Genomic DNA, 21301 nt, shown 5'->3' on the forward strand with positions numbered 1-21301 from the left:
AGCTTCAGAGGAAGTTGTGATGTAGGTGAGTCTTCTTCAACAGATAGGAAATACAGTAATCCCTCATTTATCATGGTTAATGGGGAGCAAAACCACCCGCGATAAACGAAAATCCGAGAAGTAGGTACATGTGCATAATATTTATAAGCCCAAATTTAATGGTATACATGCATGCAAAAGTACATTTTGAAGTAATTAACATGACTTAATGCTGTATAATAGATTTTACAAAAATACAATTCCTCACTTGTTCGTAATAAGACAGGATGTCAGCTTTTCTTTGTTTTTCATTTTTACATCAATTTCTTCCATTCACTCATATTTACACACACATTTTCTCTCCCCCTCGTGTGAATATAAAGCCCTGGTCCAAACAATTTTTGCAAAAGTGTTTAGGAAGTGTGTTCCAAGTTTACCTTATCTGGGAGGTTAATGACGGGTTCCCCTGGTGGCCCATTGTATCCCAGCAGAGCTTGTAGGAAGTAGCGGCTACTTGCAGCGAGGATGGCCCTGTGCGCTCGTACCTCCCTGCCTTCCACCAACACAGTGACATCACACAGGATGCCCTGTCTCTGCTGCTCCTCAAGACTTAACAACACATTGGCACAGTGGACTTTGGACTCGTACACGTATACAGGCACTACTGCCTCACTCTCCTGCTCGTCGCCTGCCGACATCACTTTCAGTCGCAACCTGGACAAAAGAAACCAGAAGAAAAGGCGTTAATAAGAATTTTTGTTGTAGATAACTTTTTTGTCTTTTCTTCACGAATTAAAGGAAATCATACACACTGTACTTCACTCGTACTGATTGCAGGAGTTTATTAGTGTGTTGTTAGACTCATGAAATAAAGGTAAATGCACTTTGTCACATACAATACAGCATGTACAGTGAAATTGAAGTGCAATTCAGTCATCATGTGTGAGTAGTGGACAGCCATGATGTTTGGGAACCTTGGTCATCGCTACTGGTTTGGAGGGGCACTGTATTTATATACTGTAAATCAGTGGTCCACAACCCCCTGGCCACACAGCAAGAATAAATAACTTACATAACTTCCAAAAGATGTTTTATTTTGAAAAATTGCGGGATTGTCCGTTACATTCGTCTACAGTGTGTCAAGGCGTGCTTCTCGGTTACCACTGAAATGAAACCCAGGAGTCAGAAAAAAAAAAACAAAGATCTTTGGGAAAAAAATTGTTTTTTTGGGGGGGGTGGGCAGCCAGGAGACAGAAGAGGAGCCTACGACTTTCAAAAAAAGAAGGCTACCTTTCATAGAGATTGTCAGGAGTCGACTTTAAATACAGACTTATCTCAACGGGAGGTCCCCACGCATCAAGCCCACTGTGCATAATATGCGGTGATGGTGAGTCATATTCTTCATGCACTTTGTATTTGCGGTGTATCTTGTTTTGAAGGCACATTTAAACATTACCCTAGCGACCAGAGAGTGTTGCGGCCAGAGACTATGTTACTTGTGTTATGATTGGTGTTTATTATTATGTTTAGAAAATAGCAGTTTTCTATTGTATTCATCTGACAAATGTTAAAGGCCGGCCCTGAAAATATTGTCAGACATTAATCCGGTCTATGGGGCAAAAAAGGTTGGGGACTGCTGTTCAAAATCATTGAATGGTTTGGGTCCTGAATACATAAAATAAATGCTGATTGACTATAAACCCAGAAGGGGTCTGAGATCTGCAGACGTGGGTCAATCAGTGAAGCCCAGAGTAAACACGGTGATGCTGCATTTACTTGTTACGCTGCACTTACAGGAATAAGCTGCCAAGAGAAACGAAATCAAGTGTAATTGCTTTTAAAAGCTGATTTGAAATCTTTGCTTTTATGCTGAACCTTTTACTTAACTCAACTCTCTACTTAACTGTATTTGTAGAGCAGTTTCAAACAGTCATCGCTGCATATAAAGTGATGTACATGGAGCAATTAACATATATATAACAATAAAGCAATAAATCAGTAACAGAGATGGTAGAAGGCAACAAACAGTAACACTAAGATCAAATCTGAGTCTGATTAAGGACTTACATTCATTTTTTAAATCTTTGTTTTTTTAGTTTTAAAATGCTTTAAATGTTTTTAAAGGTTTCTGTTTATGTGTTTAAATATTCTCTTCATAATTTTGGTAAGCTTTGTTGTTTTCTCCTCTAAGCTTCTGAATGTCGTTAACTGTTGTGTTTGTAAATGCTTTTAGGAGTTGTGTCTTGTGTGAAGGAGATTCTGTTGTCTTGTGTATGACTATTCACTAACAGGTTCAAACAGGGGTGTTTATGCGCCGTAACAAATCTATGGTTATGTGAGCTCATGAATCCGCTTTATGCGGAACGTCACACAACCAAACTCTGAAAACAGGTTAGCGGACTTCTTCTATATTCCATAATAACGAGTGACATTATGGTTTGAACCAACTGGTTGAAATTGTGTTTTCCTTATGGCTGGTGTCGTTGAACAAATGTTTCAGTGTACACGTGTATATAATTTATTCATGCAATGATGACATGTACACAGTACTGTATATGGCGGCACAGTGGTCGATTGGTTAACATGTCTGCCTCACAGTGCAGAGGTCATGGTTTTGATTCCGGGCTTGGGTCTTCCTGTGTGGAGTTTGCATTTTCCACATTAAGCTTTTTCTCTACAGTGAACAACTAAAGTGAGGAAAAAGCTTAATGCCTATAAAATCCAAAATATTGTGGTGATTGCTTGGCTATTTTCAGAGGTCGAAGTGGGCGTCGGTGGATATGTGCCTGTGAATTTTGGCGGCAATTGTACAAGACATCGCAAAACACTGTATTCAAGGCGCGTTCATAAAGTTGGAAAGAGTGTCGCTGTGCTTTTGAGGGTATTCGATTGTTCTTTGTTTATGTTTTTCTCATCATCATCAATCACAATTTTAGGTCACTGAAATTTGAGACATCCACAGATGGGTTAAGGTGGCTACAGACACGCGCGCACACACTCAATTATTCATCACAGAAATAAAATGTCCAAAAGCAGAACAGCATGCATCTCGTGCACATGCACACGTAATAAATTAATAAACACTGAGAAATAACTCACCAGTTTCACTCTGTAAACTGTATGTGGATGGGGCATGTTCTCTTTTTTTTTTGTTTTTCCTGTCCTACTTTTTTTCCATCTCTGGCCCGATTATGTCTTACTTTCATCTCGGATATATTTGGTGTGTACTATTTATTGCTCATATATGCTTGGCAGTGCACATGTATGTATAAGTATTTGCAAAAACTGCAAGTGCACTCTGTGGCAAAGCCAGAGGACACCAAGAAGTGGTATCGCTCCCTCTGGAACATCAGTGGCTTCGCCCTCGGAAATTTTAGATTAGATTTTAGATTTATTGATTTATATTACGACAGGGGATGGGGTGGAAGGCTACTTGGGAAAGGCACGTACCATTTGGTGTGCTCTGCATGGTACTGTACCATGCGAACATACGGACCGTGGTTTTGCAGTCTTTACACTGACGCTTTGTATGTGCTCTTTGCCTGTTGTGCGTTTGCCCAGTTGCAGTTGCTTCAACGTGTGGCTCACAGAGGCAGGAACAAAAGCACTAGCAAAAGCGCTGTGGACTAATTTTGGTTTCAATGTTAAATAAAAACCTTTTGTGATCAAAGAACAACTTTTCAGGCAACCGACCATGCACACGTGCGCGTACGCATGCATGCACGCACACATGCCATGATGAGCAACAACTATAACGGCCCGAACGTGAACGAAACAGAAAAATAAAGCAGATTCAATGGACTGTGCAGCGGTGTTAAGTGCACAAAAATGACTAGCGCTTCTACTGACGCTCCAGATTCCCATTCTTTGCCAGTGCGATCAGTGAATTGCAGATAAAACAAACTTTGAAGGAGAATGATATCAATTCTAAATGAGAATGATAAAAAATAAATAAAAAGATATCGCGCAACAGCTCTGATCGCAAGTTGCAAATCCAGACTGCGGACCGCTAACAACTTGCGGTGATGCAGGTCACGTGCCACCGTAGGTTAAAAATGAACTGCTTTTTTTTCATTAATTTTTTTAATACCTTTTTTGTGAAATGAAACTGATAGGATGCTTATGGTGCAGTGTGCTCTGACACAAAAAATATATATTAATAACGCACACACACAGACACAAAAATATCGCCCCCCCCCCCCCCCCCCTCACGATCGACTTGGGAACAGTCCGCAGGCAACCGGTCGATCATGATCGACCAGTTGGGCATCCCTGATCGAGACTGATGCTTGGTTTTGAGCATTCTAATCTCATGATTTTTGATGATTTTCAATGAAGCTCCCCTTCAAGTCGAATGGTTCGAGTCTTGTCATTTTCTCTTCCTTTCACCAGATGGCAGGACGCTAAATAGCAAACCGCCGGGCTTCCCATTCTGTCTCCGTCTGTTCGTCATTGTTTTTGTTGCCATTTCTCTGGACCAGTGGTTCTTCACCTGGGTTCGACGTAACCCTAGGTGGAATCAGGGCTTCGACACAGCCTTTGCCATGGAGGTTAAGACATACCTGACTCAACATGTCAATTAGTTATGATACGCCCGGTTAACCATCACTGGCTGCAGATGATCACATTACACTCCTTGTCCAATCAGTGCTGCGGGAAATTTAGTTCGCTCAGAAGTCAACGTCTGACTGTCCAGCGATTTTTGTTTTTCACTAATGAGGGGTTCGGAGAATGTGAATATGAACTGGTTGAGTTTGGTATCTCTAACAAGGTTCAGAAACACTGTTCTGGACAGATTGTAACTGGGAATGTTAGGGTGGTTCTGTTTGTGACCAACGGGTGGCACTGTACGGCTCCTCTTGCAGTGTCACACCTGTTGGTCATTGTGTCATTAGTTAGTGTTTTGTTAAAATGACTCCCTGCTGGTGTTGGGTAATTGTGTTTGTCATTGTTTGTGTCTGCTTTTGTGTTTGTATTTTTGGTAAATACATCTTGTGAAGTGACCTCACTGATGTCCACCCTACTCATCCCTGCTATTTTGGGGTCCTCTACCACCTCACAAATGTGACAGGCAAAGTAAATTCCTTGTGTGTTTTACATTCTTGGCCAATAAATCTGATTCTGATTGCCAGCCACATGCAGATAGAAAGCCATTCGCACTCACAATCACACCGAGGGACAATTTAGAGCTTGTATCAAACTAAAGGCCCGGGGGCCACTTCCGATTTAATAATATGGTTACCCTGTTTATACTCACTTGAAAAATAATTGAACAAACAATAAGAATTGACTTGACTCTTTTCAAAACTAGAAATCTATTAATTTGGTGTGTACAAGTGATACAAATTAATCACTAAATTGACTAAATGACTAAAATGAGTTTGACACCCTGATTTAGAGGGTTCAATCAACCTACCATGTATGTTTTGGGAATGTGGGAGGAAATAATTGTGGTAAACATTATATTAGCCTTAAGATGACACTTATTTCCAACTGATTTCACAAGCAGGATAATGCGGTCTAAATTACACAAAAGGTTCATGACAACAAAATGAAAACCTTTTTTTTGTTTTCCAGGAAGATTTCCAGGAAAACCAATGTCACCGAAAAAGTCTGGGTTAAAGGGACAACATAAAGGCACCCGATCATTTTCTTCGCCGTCATACATATTGGATCCAACTTTTGTGTGCATGTCCCCAAATACCGTATGTGTGATAGGTTGATATAAGTATTCAAGCTAACTTTCAACACTTTCGTAGTTATCCGGTCTTGCGTGCAATAAACAAATACTGCATGAAAATCATCAAAATGAAAATGAGGCGATAGAGGCTATTCCATTGTACATCATATCTCAAAACAAATACTTTTGGTTGTATCTGGGGGTTTTTTTCAGCTTCACCAGCCACAAAGCAAGCGGCAATTAATTTTTAAGTGTTGAGTTTATTCTCAAAGGAACCGAAAACAATGATTCAAATAATGTATTGGTCGTGACAGGTGGCTATTTCTGCACGGAAAGCAAAGCACGAGTCTTCAAGGAATCTTACGCTGAATGGGTGGCATAGCGCAAACATCGTGTGACATTCTTTCATAGCGCTTTTCATTCATTCATTTGTGTCGTTGATTTGTTCCTTTGTAACTTAAGACTGTTTTTCATAATCCACAACACTCTCCTTTGGAGTCCAAGCAGTAACAAATTGTTCCAGTCACCGTACATTAGTCGCTGGACCTCAAAACAGCACACCCACACAAAGTGATACTGGTAAACGTTTTTGGCGAGAAATGTTTGTTCTGAAAACAGCGTCAAAGCTAGCCACATGCATATGTGAGAAAAAGTGCTGTATTTTCCACACTATAAGGCGCTTCGGAGGATTAGGTGCACCTTCAATGAATGGCCTATTTTAAAACTGTAGCGCTTTCATAACCGGCTGCAGCTGTAACAAAGCGCTTTCCAGACCATTTAAAATACTACATCCAAGAAAGCAGAATATTGATCGACAGTGTTCCCTCACTTATCGCGGTTAATGGGTACCAGGACACTGCCACGATAAGTGAAAAACCACGAAGGAGGGTTGGCTCACCCCCTAGGAATTTGTGTACTGTACTGTATGTGGGTACCAGCATGTTTAAAATATGTAAACAGTATTTATACTTTACATATTTGAGACAAAGACTGCATCAGTACATGTATTTACTTAAATACAGTAATAAACATTCATCAGCACTGCCTTCTGAGAGAGGCGAAGAGACGTTTATTGGTGGCGTAGAGGGCAACTCTCTGACAGTGGAGCTGACCTCCATCTAGCTCCTGGCCAGTTATACCCACGCAGCCGATGTGTTTATGACAAGACAATTAATCGGTATTGATGAGGAAGGAGCTGAAGAGAGACATGCTCCTTTATTCGGACAATCCCAATCTCTCTCTCTCTCTCACCTTCGCTTTCACGCTCACTCTCCCCTCCACCGCACACGTAGCAATCCCCCAACATGTGACAAGACACTGATCAGCCTGACGGGACACAAGGGAAAGTGCTGGACAAGGCTGTGAAGATGCACAGCCAATCAGCTTACGGGATAAATCCACTCATGCTGTCAATGGTCGATGTCTCGCCGGGAACCAATCATGCGTACAGTCATATACAAAACCTCTGAGTCATTCGGCATTGTTTTCTGAATACAGTACAGTCAAACCTTGGTTTTCGAACGTCTCTGTTCTCAACAAATAGGTTTTTGACCAAAAAGTTTTGAGTTTTTTATGCCTCGGATCACGACCAAAAATCGGTTCTCAACCAAACTGAGCGCACTTGAATACGCCACTCGACTGCTCTCACCTTCCTTACACGAGAAAGTGACGCTTCCTTGGGTAGACGACGAAGTGATGCTTCCTCGTGTAGCGTTCCATTGTGAGCAGACGTGTTCAATAAAGATGTAATTTTTAAAAAAAAGATCGTCCAATGTCAGCGGATGTGTTCAATAAAGATTTTTTTAAAAAGCATTGTGTTTGTTGTCATCTACGCAAACCGGACTGTTATTTCTGGTATTTGGTATATCTCTGGTATCTTCTTGTGTATCAGCCTCTAATCATGGCACCAAAAAAAGCAAGTGGAAGTAGTAAAGATGGTGGAAAAAAAGAGGAAAAAATATTCAGATTCAGAAAACTTTATTTATCCTCACGGGGTAATTTGGAATTAACAGGCACGCTCTGCACAAGAAACATGAAAAACAATGACGAACATGGGATACAGTGCGACGGGCCTGTCGGTACTCACCGTATGTACAGCGCCCGGAGATCTTAGTTGAGATCAAAAGCATATGACAGTTACAACAAGTCACAAGACATAACATGTAATGAGGGGGCGGATGGATGGGGGGGGGGGGGGGGGGGGGTGGGCGACGCGGCCTGACCGGCATGCTGCCAGTCCATCCAGCGCACAGCAGATCAGGTCATGTCACGGGGAAAAAAAAAAGGAACAATGAAGGCGGTTATGATAAGGATGTGTATGCGCGTGTGATTGTCTGGTTGTGTGTGCGTAAAGGCTACAGCTGCTTCGTCAAGGTCTGCTCATGGAGACAGTCCCGGCTTATCAGTCCATGGTTCTCGTGTGTTTAGCAAAGAAAGGCCACAAATATAAGAGGAAGTGGAGAAACGTTTTCTTATTTTTATCAATAAGAAACAGCTAGCAGGGGACAGTCTTAGCCAAGATATGATTTGTGGCTAAGCAAGACAATTGTATGGAGATTTGATTAAAAACAAAAAAAAAGGATCCTAGCATTGCTCCTGAAGAGTTTGATTTTAAATCAAGCAGAGGATGGTTCGAAAAGTTGAGGAAAAGAAGCAGGATACAATCTGTGATTCGTCATGGGGAGGCAGTTCAGATAAGGAAGCTGCCGAAAAGTTTAAAGTTGAGTTAGGGCCGAGGAATATCTTCCCTACCAAACTTTTAATATGGATGAGACTGGACTTGTGTGGATGAAGCGATTCGGAAAATGAATGGAGGAATGTTCCCTCGTACCGTAGCATAGTCAAGAAAATGACACCCCCACTATGGTCATAGTGACTCAATAAGAAGACTGAAGTCCAGAAAGAGCTTTATGACCGTCCAAATTTGAGATCCTGAGCAGTCAACAAACCACAGGCTCGAAAAATGGAGAGAATGGGACAGCTCTGCACTAAATGGTGTAATCCAAAGCCCAAACGAACATCTTCCAAGTGGAACAGCCCTCTCAAGAAAGAACTGGGTGACAAGAACCAGAGTAGGCAAGACTGTGAACAACACCTATAAATGTGTTGTTCACTCTTACTCAGCAGTGAATGTCCGTGTGGCCACCCAATACAAACAATGGAGCACATTCTTCGGGATTGTGAACTTGGGCCCACCTGCACAGATCAAGACCTCTTAGACACTAGTGATGCTGCCAAGCAATGGATCCAGTACTGGCGCGACAAGATATGATGATGACCGTAGCGTAGGGTTGCAGAGAGAGTGTCCAGAGAGCCATTACTTTAGGGTTTATTAGTTCAAGGCGTAAAATAATGTAATCTACAATTGTCACAATGAGAGAGATTTTACTTGAATTTTTGTTACATTGTTGATGTTAAAATTGGTAAAAAATAAAACATACAAAATGTTTGTACAGTATTTTACATATTACCTGCTCTTATTACATCTGTGTACAGTTTATGGTGTAAAATAGTAAAATAAATGCTTTAAAAAAGTTGTTTTGTCAACTTGGAACAGATTAAAATGTATTACATTGATTATAATGGGAAACAGGGTTTTGGTTTTCGAACAGCCTTCTGGAATGGATTATGGTCGAAAACCGAGGTATGACTGTACTTTAGAGAAAAAAAACACAATGTTGTGAAGTCACGATAAATGAAGCGCGATATAGAGAGGTATGACTGTACTGTATATATACCGCGCACTGGATTATGAAGCGCACTGTGGGCTTTTGAGAAGTCAAGTCAAGTCAACAGTATTGAGCACTTTCAAACAGCCATCGCAAAATACATACAAAGTGTTGTACATGGATCAATTTAACATGGACAATAAACAGTAAGACAAATCGGTAATAAAGGCGGTAGAAAGCACCAAACAGTAAAACCAAGAACAAATCTAAGTCATGCTGTGTCGAATGCCAAAGAATACAAGTGAGTTTTGATGAGGGCTTTGAAGATGGGCAGCGAGGAGGCTTGCCGAATGTTCAGTGGGAGGTCATTCCAGTGAGAGGGACCAGCAACAGAAAAGGCTCGATCCCCTCTGAGCCTCAGTTTTGTTCTTGGTACTTCTAATAATGTCTGGTCCACAGACTTGAGGCGCCGGGCAGGTGTGTAGGGGCGGATGAGCTCAGAGAGGTAAGGTGGCACGAGATTATTCAGAGATTTGAAAACAAAGAGGAGGATCTTGAAAATAACTCTAAAATGAATGGGGAGCCACGAAAACAACATTGAAGACGTCCGAGGATGCAATCGGCCCAACAAGTACTGAACGATCATTTTGTGACTGGAATCGTTTTGTCAAAAAGTTAAGATGACAAGATTACAAAGATAACAACAAAAAAAAGCATCATTGTCATGATTAGGATAGAATTTGCAGACCAAATAAAAACAACACTAAAGACCGACTCCGTGTGCATCGTATTTATTGAATAAAAAATGCCAAACAGGAAGTGACTGTACATATCGGGGGAAAAACACAGCTTTGACCTTGACGTGCGTTTGAATGTTAAGTTAAGACCAGAAACCCTCCAGAAGATGACAGCATTGACATGGGGGGCGCTGGTTGAAGATGTTCACAACACGATTGAGTGAATTGTAACCAAAGTTTTGAGGGATAACTGCGATGGTGTTTTAGATTTTTCCAGGAAAACTTCCATTCTCAATCTGCTCGTCTCTCTCTTCTCTACCAACCCAGCTCAAAGGACAAAATTAAATACATTTAGGTGCGCCTTGTGGTGCAGAAAGTACAGTATATGTTTACCACTAGTGATTTTACAAATGGAAATGGATTCGCGAGTCATGCCCCGCACAAAGGAGGCGTGGTTAAATGGAGCCCATATCGAGGCCCGTCTCGTTTTTCCTCATATCACGTGACCGAAGGTAAACAAGGCTTTTTCAGGGATCACGTGATTGACTCACATTGTGATTCGCGGTCCATAAATTGGCGTGGAAAACCCAGGAAGAGTCCCCTGCATGACCATCTGACGTGAGTCTTGGATCATTGATGCGCTACTTCGACTGTTTGAGAATGGAGGCGGAGCCACCCAAAAAGCGAAGGACTTCACTAGTTTGGGAGCATTTCGAACAGATATCGCCCAACACTGCGAGAGGGGTTTCTCAAAGGCAGGGGAAATCATATCCAAAAAAAGGAATTGACTGAGCCCCAACACAGTCAAAATGATTTGATTCCTTAACAGAAATCAATAAAATACACCATTCCCTCTATCCAATGTGTGTGCCAGTTAGACAAGCCCATCAAGTAACTGAACATACAACTGACAAATACACAGACAATGTTTAATGGACAAAACTTCCATTCTGTGCACAGATTTACTGGTTTGTTGCGTGTTGATCACATAACATCTGCGTTACATCAAATGACCAGCAGATGTCATCACGAGTAAATGAGCTATTAAATGGGGCCTCGATTGATTAGCCTTTTGGCAAAGCAATTGGCCCAAAAGACTCCATACATTCACAGGGCTTCATCCCGCCATCACTAGTGAAGCACATCAAAGCCAGAATGTCATGATTCCGTTTGGGACCAACAGGTGGCACTGTAGGGCTCCCCCTGCAGCTGCACACATTTTGGTCATTAGGTAATTAGTGCTTTAAAAAGGACTCACAGCCCGACCACCCATTGTCGGTTCATTGCTTGCTCTTAGCTACTGTCATGTTTGTTTGCTGCAATCAGGTTTGTTTCAGTCATGTTTTGGTTGCTATTATGTAGTGATGGGTCCATGAGGCCTCATGAGGCGTGTCGACACAATGACACACTGTGTTGACACTGTACCGATACTGTGTTGCTGACCACTGCCACCTGCTGGACCTTCAAAATCCCTGCAGCCAACCCACTTGACAGACTGAACAAACTGATTTGATGATGACGTGTATACAATGCACTACCTCACTCTACCCAATGACTGGTACTGAATGAGTTAAAAGCTCAGTGTAGCCATAAGCGCCATTGTTTATGTCTTTGTTTATGCTGTTTATATTGTCTATACTGTTCAGATTACATGTCTTTTTTTATATAGTGTAGCTGCTATCCTTTGTTAGCTGCGTGCGTTTAATGCACAGCATGTTTACATGCATGTATGCACTGAGGATTGAGAGGAAGAAATTTCATCTATGCTGCATGTCATACATAAAGCATATTTGACAATAAAGATGACATTGACCCTTGACAATATCATTCACATCCATGCATTCGTATTGTATCATTCAATGTGTTTCAATAATGTGAAATTCATGTGAATGAGGATGCTTGTGGGCTTTGTCTTCACAATTTTTGATTTAGAAAAATAAGATGCGCCAGTGTTTTAAATTTCAGTCTGTTCCATTTAATGCATGATATTTCCTCTGTTGTGGAGAAGACACACACACAATGGAATAAGACATGTCAAAATTCGAGAAGCACTTGGTGAGAGAAGGAGATTTTAATGAATATCTTATTCTCCAAAAGGAGATCAAAATGGCTCTACGCGGCGGACAATTTGTATTTGTCCGGAAGCTGCTCCATAATATGCACGTACAGTAGCAACGTCACTCGAGTGAAGCGCGTCTCAGCACTCAGCAGTCGATAGTCTGCTGCTCTCAGCTGTGCGCGCGAGCACATACTTGCGGCGCCGACCCAACCCACGCCACATATTAAGCTTTGAACTACAACAACAGCTAAACTAGCCTAGCCGATGTAATGATGGTCAGCAGACAAGGTTTACATTTTATGTGACTTTTAATAGCAATGTGGCAGAGTCATCAAACATGCAGTGTGCTCACTCGCAGTCACTTTCTGGAACTCCCCCTTAGAGGCGGGACCTCTCAATCAACTGGAGTATGACGTTGAGTACAAACGTTCATAAAACACTTCTCATATAATAATAGCCTATTATATGACAGCCGGCATGACGCTAGAAGTCAGACGGACACATTTTTTCTGATAATCAGTGTGTTTTCCGTGTTGCCCAAACATATATTTTTATTCGAGCGAGGGCGGGGTCTAGCTTGTTTCGGCAATCGGCATTGTGTCGCCAGACGTAATTCCTTAGGATACACTCTGCGGGCTTTTGCTGCGTCAACGCCCCCTGCACTGAGTCGACGCCCCCTGGACTAAGTGCCGCAGCTTGGACTGTGCCAAGCAGCAGATGCAGTCTAAACTGCACCGGTGCAGTTCACGTGTCAATTAGCAGCCTGGACTGTGTAAACGCAGCCGATGTGTCAATTAGCAGCCTGGACTGTGTCAACGCAGCCGATGCAGTCTAAACTGCGCCGGTGCAGTTCATGTGTCAATCACGTGACGTAATGAAGCGGCAGATGCACCGACACGTGGTTTGCTCTGTGAGCCCGGCGCATGCATCAACGCATCGGTGTCGCTGGACAATTCACTACTATTATGTTTTATCTTCAGTCATGATTTTTGTTTGCTACTTTGGACTTTGTTGGTTTTGGATTTAGTTTTCTGTGTTTAATCAATACACTTCTTCAAGTTCACCCTGCTCCTTCTTCCTGCCTGCTTTTTTTGGGTTCCACCACCACCTCGCAAACGAGACAGAATGACCCGACCACCTGGAGCCCGCAGGTTCTAAGGACTGGTCACTATTCCACCATGTGCCTGGCGGAGCGCGTCTGCGGCCAACACCCTTTTCCCTTTCAGGCAGCACTGGTGATGCGGCTGTCCTGTTTTTGTCTCGTCAAGCCGCGTCCACGGTGGGCCGAGCCCCGTCCGCATCCACGTTGAGCCGAGGCTCGTCACGTGTCTTTTGGAGCTGAGTCACATTCACGTTGACGACGAGCCGTGCCACGTCCATGCCCACGTCAGGCCGACCCCCTATTCACGTCCGGCTGTCCCATGTCCCCCGTTACGTCGAGCTCCGTCCACGTCAGGCCACGCCCAGCTAAAGGATTGCTGTCATTTTTGTTCCTGTTCCGTGGCGAGGTGAAGGTCGCCGTTGCTTTTGTTCCTGTTCCCTGGCGAGGTGAAGGTCACAGTCGCTTTTGTTCCTGTTCTCCGGCAAGGCGAAGGTCGCCATCGCTTTAAGTTTCCGTTCCCCGGTGAGGCAAGCCTTCTGGACAACTTTGAGACGTCTGGGATCCGTCCCTTGAGGGAGGGGTACTGTCATGATTCGGTTTGGGACCAACAGGTGGCACTGTAGGCCCTGCTTTAAAAGGACTCCCAAACCGAACACTGATTGTAGGGTCATTGTTTGCTCTTGGCTACTGTCATGTTTGTTTGCTGCAATCAGGTTTGTTTCAGTCATGTTTTGTTTGCTACTTTGGACTTTGTTTGTTTAGGATTAAGTTTTCTTTGTTTTATCAATACACTTCTTCAAATACACCCTGCTCCTCTCTCCTGCCTGCTTTTTGGGGTCCACCATGCGACGTGACACAGAGTCACACCTTCTCTCAGCACCAGACATAAAGGCAAACCCACATGTTAATGTGTCTGGACAGGTGGAACCTAAACTAAACGGCATTAAGCAGTATATACAGCTCATTTGCACCAATATATCAGCCCGCAGTGTTTGCATGTCCTAGACATAACTTGGCTCACACTAATAGAAATATTTCAGACACCGTATGCAGAGAAGGAGACAGCCCACTGATGCTGCATAACAATTTTGGTCTCTCTCTCAAAAAAGCACCAGAGCTCAAAATTTTTTTTCCACAACCCAACAATCTCACAAGATGAATGTAAAGACTTACAGCGTTGGTTAGTTCAGCGTTCACATAGCTTTCGATTGACTGGAATGTTGATTAAGCCGCTCCCTTGGTTGCTCACAGTATGAGACACTCTTAAATGGAAATAAATGGCATCAGACAATTTTGTTTATTTCGTTATTTTTGCAGTCAGTGTACAGATTTAACTTTTATTTATTTATTTGTTTTTAAGCGGGAAGCTTTGTGTGCTTATTTTTATTCTGTTAATTAATTGTGTGAAGGTTATTCTACACCTTCTGTTGTGACTCTTTTTTTCCTCTAAAGGCACTTAAATCAGCAGTTGCTATGGCTCTTTTTTTGGGGTCCTTTATTCCATCATATAGGTGTGATGTCTCACTGTATTTTACTCAGTGACATCTTGTCAGTACATTTAGCGTTGTACTAGAGTGTCAGCTCTCTTCCGTGTCTTTTGCATCCACCGGCTCTCTGAAGTTCCATAGATAAAGACTTTTCATTTGCAACTTCCGTGTCATGTCTGCTTCTGGGTCCAAATTCTGCTCCTCATGGGACACCTTCAACTTTTTTTCTGTTTTATTCCTCGCACTTTTTCATCCTCCTACTCCTTCCACATTTTTTGACCAATTCTCACTATTCCAACGTCAACATTTTCTTAAAATTCATGCCTTCCTTGTTTCCATTTTTTCATTTAATATATTCACTTTTTTTCCACGTTTTGGTATTTTTCACCCAAAAATTTACCAATCATTCCCAACGGCACATTCAACATTACACAATTACTGTAAATGGTTCAAACATGAAATTCAAAACATTCAGTTCATTCACTTCACCTTGGGAAAGATTTTCAACATGCTAAAAATGACCATTTCTCAAACATTCAACATTTTCAACATTAAAAAATAAACACAAGAAAATATTTTTTTCTTCAATAACTTCTCCATTTTATGACTGAGTCTAACTGTTTTTTAACTTTAAATTGTTCATCTTATTCCTCACCGATGCCAAGCATTCTCACTTAGCAAAAATCAACCATTTTCATCAAAATACCCCCAAATACAAAAAATATGGGTTGTCCTCTTCTTATTTCTACATTTGTTGATCAAATCATAGCATTTCAACTTCAAACAGTTCATCTTATCCTTATTCATGGCCAAACAAATCAGCCGAGTTGGCCAGTGATGGTCTTAAATCGCTTTCAGCGACTATGAACACACTCAAAACGTAAAATATGGTGTTTCATCTTCGAGAGTCACTAGACCTTAATACAGACTTGAGAGCGCAGAAGGCAAAAGGCACTTAAATCTACGAGAGAATGCATGCATTGACATATTTGTGAGGGTCACGCCCTGAGTTAAAGAATGTGCGAGTGCGTTCATTTGATGAAGGTGCGGAAGTAGCACACCGAAGTCGATGGGAGAATCTGTGCAGCCCAAAAGTGTGCATCAGTAGATCTTTGTGTCATTGTGCTTTTCAGATTTGATTTGAATGAATGAGGCATCCATCCCAGAATGGAAAATGATGGCTGTCGTTGACAGTTGAACAATCTGACTATTAGTAAGCAAATCAGTGCATGAGATAGCAGTAGACAATGTGGTATAAAATAAATGCAAACTGTTCGAGAGGTCGAAGCCTAGCCACAAATGGCAAACTTCCACGAATGCCCTACCTAAAGTGATATAATGTGAGATAAGAGATAAAGTTAGAGTTGCCCAGAATTTTTTAAAACCAGCATTTTACAACCGGACTATTTTGAGCTAAATAAACAAAATGTAACAAACTCTGTGCCTTTGTGTGTTTAACGAGCTATGTTCTATTATGTTGTGTTGAGTGTTTTGATTTTCAGAGTGAACGCTTTGCTTTTGCTGTTGCTGTTGAGCAACCTCCAACTGGGCTCCAAAGTGGCTTCTAAAGCTGCAGCAACCCAGGTAACTGTAGACTCAGTTGTCGGCTGTTGACTGGGACTGGTTTGTAGCCCAAAGGCACGCCCAACACCGCTTGGAGGTCGTTCCCAAGTTGGGCTGCGGCTGCTGTTGACTGTAGGAGCTTAGGAGCTAGCTAGTGGCCTCGTCAAACGACACGACGTTTTGGTCATTCACAAGGGTGGCGCTGTCAGACCAGGTAAATATCGTTCTTGTCTTGTACCAGATGAAATGTCATGCGACAAATCTGTCACTGAGCAGACCCTGCCCGGTTGTTGAAGCGTGCTTCCGTCAAGATTCGGTCCATCGGCGCAGGCCCGTTGGGGAGGCAGTACAAGCAGCTGTTGAAGTCATGTCGACTTCAACATGCCATTATATGCATGTGTACAGTTTCTATGTTCGGAAAAGGAAAATTATGGACCCATTTCTGGATTTCTCGACTTCCCGACGGACCCTCCTCTCCAGCACCCCTGAATAGACCTTCCCAGGGAGGCTGAGGAGTGTGATCTCTCTGTAGTTAGAACACACCCTCCGGTCCCCCTTTTTAAAAAGAGGGACTACCACCCCGGTCTGTCAAACCAGAGGCACTCTCACTGTTGACCACGCGATGTTGCAGAGGCGTGTCAACCAGGACAGCCCCACAACATCCAGAGCCTTGAGGAACTCCGGGCGGATCTCATCCACCCCTGGGGCCTTGCCACCGAGGAGCTTGTTAACCACATCGGTGACTTCAACCACAGAGATAGGAGAGCCCACCTCAGAGTCCCCAGGCTCTGCTTCCTCTAAGGAAGGCGTGTTGGTGGAGTTGAGGAGGACTTCGAAGTACTCTGCCCACCGGTTCACAACGTCGCGAGTCGAAGTCAGCAGCGCCCCATCCCCACTGTACACAGTGTTAGTGGTGCACTGCTTCCCCCTCCTGAGATGTCGGATGGTGGACCAGAATTTCCTCGAAGCCGTCCGGAAGTCGGCTTCCATGGCCTCACCGAACTCTTCCCACGCTCGGGTTTTTGCCTCGGCGACCACCGAAGCTGCGTTCCGCTTGGCCAGTCGATACCCGTCAGCTGCCTCTGGGGTCCCACAGGCCATAAAGGCTCGATAGGACTCCTTCTTCAGCTTGACTGCATCCCTTACTGCTGGTGTCCACCAGCGAGTACGGGGGTTGCCGCCACGACAGGCACCAACCACCTTACGGCCACAACTCAGACTCACTTAAGAAACTCCCCTTCGGAGAATGGCTTGCTGGCTTTTCAGACTTTGAATGCCAGTAAATAACTTGCCTTTGTGCTTGCTTCTTGGATGGAAGTTGATCTTATAAAGGTGTTTTGCTGAGTTTGCAAGCTAGCTACCAACCTGCCAGCGGTACCGTATTTTCACGACCATTCGCCGCACCATATGGTTGGGCCCAGTCTCATTAATGGGTGCTATTTCTGTATTTTACACATAGACAAAACGCACTGTATTATTGGCCGCAGTTTTAAAGTGGTAAGACATACTCCAGCTTAAACATACGGCATGCATGCGCGCACGCTAAAAACACGTTAGCTTGAAACATACTGTAGCATGCCAAGACATACAGATACAAGCTAAAAACAAGTTTTTAAAAAGGCAACGGAAGCAAAACTGAGTTCCGTTGTATTTTATTTAGCCATCGTACAATGTACTCACATTTTTCGATCAATCATCACCCAGAAATCCAAAGTCCTCATCCTCTGTATCAGAATTGAACAATTGTGCAAGTACCGGTAATCCATCAAAAACGCTGTGTTCCCTCTCGTTGTCAGAGTCACTCTCATTGCCATGTGGCTCCACAGAAATGTGCCGGCTTTGCCAAAAACTCGAACAACAGTGCAAGCACGTTCGTCCAAGCAGCCACAATCCATTCGCAAATTGTGGCGTAACTCGCCCAGCGCTGCCTCTCACTCTTTGTAAAGTTGTGTTTGCCATCGATCATTCATTGTTCTCATGCCTTTACTTTGAACGCCCGGTTGATGCCGATGTCCAGCGGTTGGAGTTCTTTAGTCAAGCCTCCGGGAATAACGGCAAGTTCAGAGTTCATTTGCTTGACTTGGTTTTTCAACGCTGCTGTGAGATGGGCACGCATGCCAAAAGCATAACCGATGGCTTGAAGTTTGAACTGAGCTTCGAAGGCGTGTCTCTTTGTATAATTTATTTTTGGGGGTTCTTAGAAACCAAAACCGAAGTTGTTTTGCAACAATGTACATTGCCACGCTCTATACAGGTGTTGGTACCTGCTTGGGACGACACTTTAGCGTCCACTTACACGCCCACCCTTCACCCATTGGCGGACTGCTCCCCAGCATGCCTGTCCTCTCTCACGTCTGCCTTCTCTCTCTCTCTCTCTCTCTCTCTCTCTCTCTCTCTCTCTCTCTCTCTCTCTCTCCATATATGTATATATACACGCCCACCCTTCACTGATTGGCCGACTTCCACAGTCACTTCCGCCTTTTCTCTATATAAACAGCGTGTCGGCTGTCAGTCAGATTTTGGGACTCAGCGCATACCTACATAAAAATAGTATTTAGGCCTCCATTCTTTCTTAACTCATTGAATACCACCCCTTTTTTCACTGGAGCAACCCCCTCAATCCCTCACATTTTACTGAATTTTGACTGATTTGCAAGGCCCACAGAATTTTCTGTTCTATGGCTATATATACATTCAACCTGTCAAAACAAAGGTGAGACTCTTCTTTCAGCAGAAAAAAAAGTTTGTTTCTAGCTTTCTCCGTTCGTTGGCAATCAGCATTAGAAAACTGCTAAGTTTTATGGAAAAGGATGATTTTCTGCAGATATCCAGAGAAAATGAGCTTTTTGTAAAAGCATGCATTTCAAGCATCATTTCAAGTTTTACACTATTTTTTGCTTTTGTGACAGCTCAAATACCTCAATAATGTGTTCCTCCTACAAAAGAACATTACAAATAATGTTTTTGTAGCAAAATAATTTATTTGCACACAACAAAACTATTGAACTATGAACAAAAGCGCAGCTGTGGAGAAGATGTTTTTTGGCTTCCATCCAGTTTGTCACCACATTGATTCATCCCACCACGTCCAGATGCACGACCTATAAATTATAGAAACATAAAAAGTTGGAAATATATCTTGCTGCAGAGTGAGGTACACTCATTTTTTTTACCTTACTTTCCACCACCAAAGCAAGGAGTCGTCATCTTATTGCTTCTGGTTGGACAATCTGTAATTTATAGAAGTATGTACAGCTGGGATAGGCTCCAGCACCCCCCGCGACCCTAGTGAGGATCAAGCGGCTCGGAAGATGAATGAATGAATAAATGTACAATTACCACACTTTTATTTTTCAATTTTTTTTATTATTGCTTTCCACTTACTTTTCAACATCTCTCACACACACACACATACATGCTGGCACACTGCTATTTACACCATTCATTTCACGTTGCTCAGCATCCAATTTGAAATGAAATGGAATATGAATTTAACACTAGTGGTTTTAGCAGAGCTGAGCGGACCAAATGTGTCCTGTTTTTTTGTTTTGTTTTTTAAAAACCTATGGCGACAAGCAAGTCAGCACATTTACGGCGTATATTTTCGTCCACATCTACGAGACGCATCAACCGTACACAAATGATTAGTGTTACTGGCAACTTCATAGTATAGCGGGGAATATAGCAGTGCATAAAAGTGACTGATGAGGCATAAGAAGTGATGAAGTTTTGAATGGGAACTTGCACGCAAGTCAACAGTTACCTCCTCGTTCCAGCGGCTCTGGTGAGAACTCTCAGCTGCTTTCCGTTATGTCCGAAGGCACGTATTTGTCCGACATATCAGGATCCAAATCGCTCTCCAATTCATCGTTTTCGCCGTCGTCATTACGAGACCATTCCAACGAATCGCTGATGTGTGCCCGGCGTCGGCCATGCGAAGCGATGCAGCCTCTATGCCGTCATCGCTGGAAGTTGCCGGGGAGACGATTTGTGGTCGATGTGAGGCATCTGGAGGCACAAAATGCTCTGCCAAGCAATGATCGCTGACGTGGAGCAAGTTCGTCTTCATCAGATGAACTCGAAACTTGAAACTCGGCGTGAGCTATGCGGGCTGCGTGTAGCACGCCATGTTTGTGCAGGCCCACGTTCGTTTGACTGGTGCCGCTTTCGATTCGTGACCGAAGCATCATTTTCTCTTCCACCCAAACACCATCTCCTTTGTTGTTTCGTTTCGAGGATGCTTTTATACCGAAAAAAAATCATTTTTAGTTAGTTATTTCCTTTTCTCCATCGTAGCTAGTTGCGAATGCTCCAATCCACTATCCACATACGCCCCTCCTTCACTGTACGCCCTTTCTACTCCTTCTGCGGCGTGATCCTGGTTGATTTTTGCACCACTGCCACCCGATGACCATTTTTTTGCTCTTTAACATTGCCGTCAAGCCTAATCCTGTGGTGAGAAGTTGCATCAGACTCTCTTGCACTCTCCCCAATGAAAACACGTGATTGACGTATTAATACGTCATGGGGAGGGAGCGGCTATACACTAATTGACATATTTATACGTCAAAGGGTGTAAATGAGTTAAACACCCAGCACTCATTGTCGACCTTTCTTTTCTTGGACATTGCTGTAGATGGGTTTCGATCTGACCAGTCGAAAAAGAGTGATTATTGGAAATAGGTGTCACTGCGCCTACTACGCCACCTGGTGTTGATGTGCCTGTCAATACAAGTCAAAATTAAACAAATGCAAACATTCACATTAAACCTTCATTCTGTCCCAATCTTTGGCGGGCCGGATTAAAAAGACAAATGGGCCATATGTGGCCCGCGGGCCATAGCTTGCACACGCTGGTCTAATGGGTAGCAAGTGTTCTCTCTCTAAGCAAGCGGCATAAGGTCACCAAAGACGGATGCAAATGACAAAAACAAAAGACAGGGCGCATCACAGAGGCAACCACTTCCATTGTGCAATCTAGGTTAAAAAATGTAAAAAGCCACGCAAGGTCGCGTTTGAACTCCTT

The 21301-nt window shown here is 43.1% G+C and overlaps 1 protein-coding gene across 1 annotated transcript in view; it reads right to left on the minus strand.

Moving 5' to 3' along the window:
• The window catches only part of LOC127614416 (transcription regulator protein BACH2-like), an 81244-nt gene that overhangs the window by 23019 nt on the left and 36924 nt on the right, over nucleotides 1-21301 (minus strand). The window contains exon 2 of the mRNA XM_052085719.1: nucleotides 417-693. Coding sequence (XP_051941679.1) covers nucleotides 417-677 — 261 coding nt within the window. The 5' untranslated portion in view covers nucleotides 678-693. The remainder of the gene's footprint in view (nucleotides 1-416; nucleotides 694-21301) is intronic.

Source organism: Hippocampus zosterae, chromosome 14 (genome assembly GCF_025434085.1).
Source record: "Hippocampus zosterae strain Florida chromosome 14, ASM2543408v3, whole genome shotgun sequence".
In the NCBI taxonomy this organism is placed as follows: domain Eukaryota; kingdom Metazoa; phylum Chordata; class Actinopteri; order Syngnathiformes; family Syngnathidae; genus Hippocampus; species Hippocampus zosterae.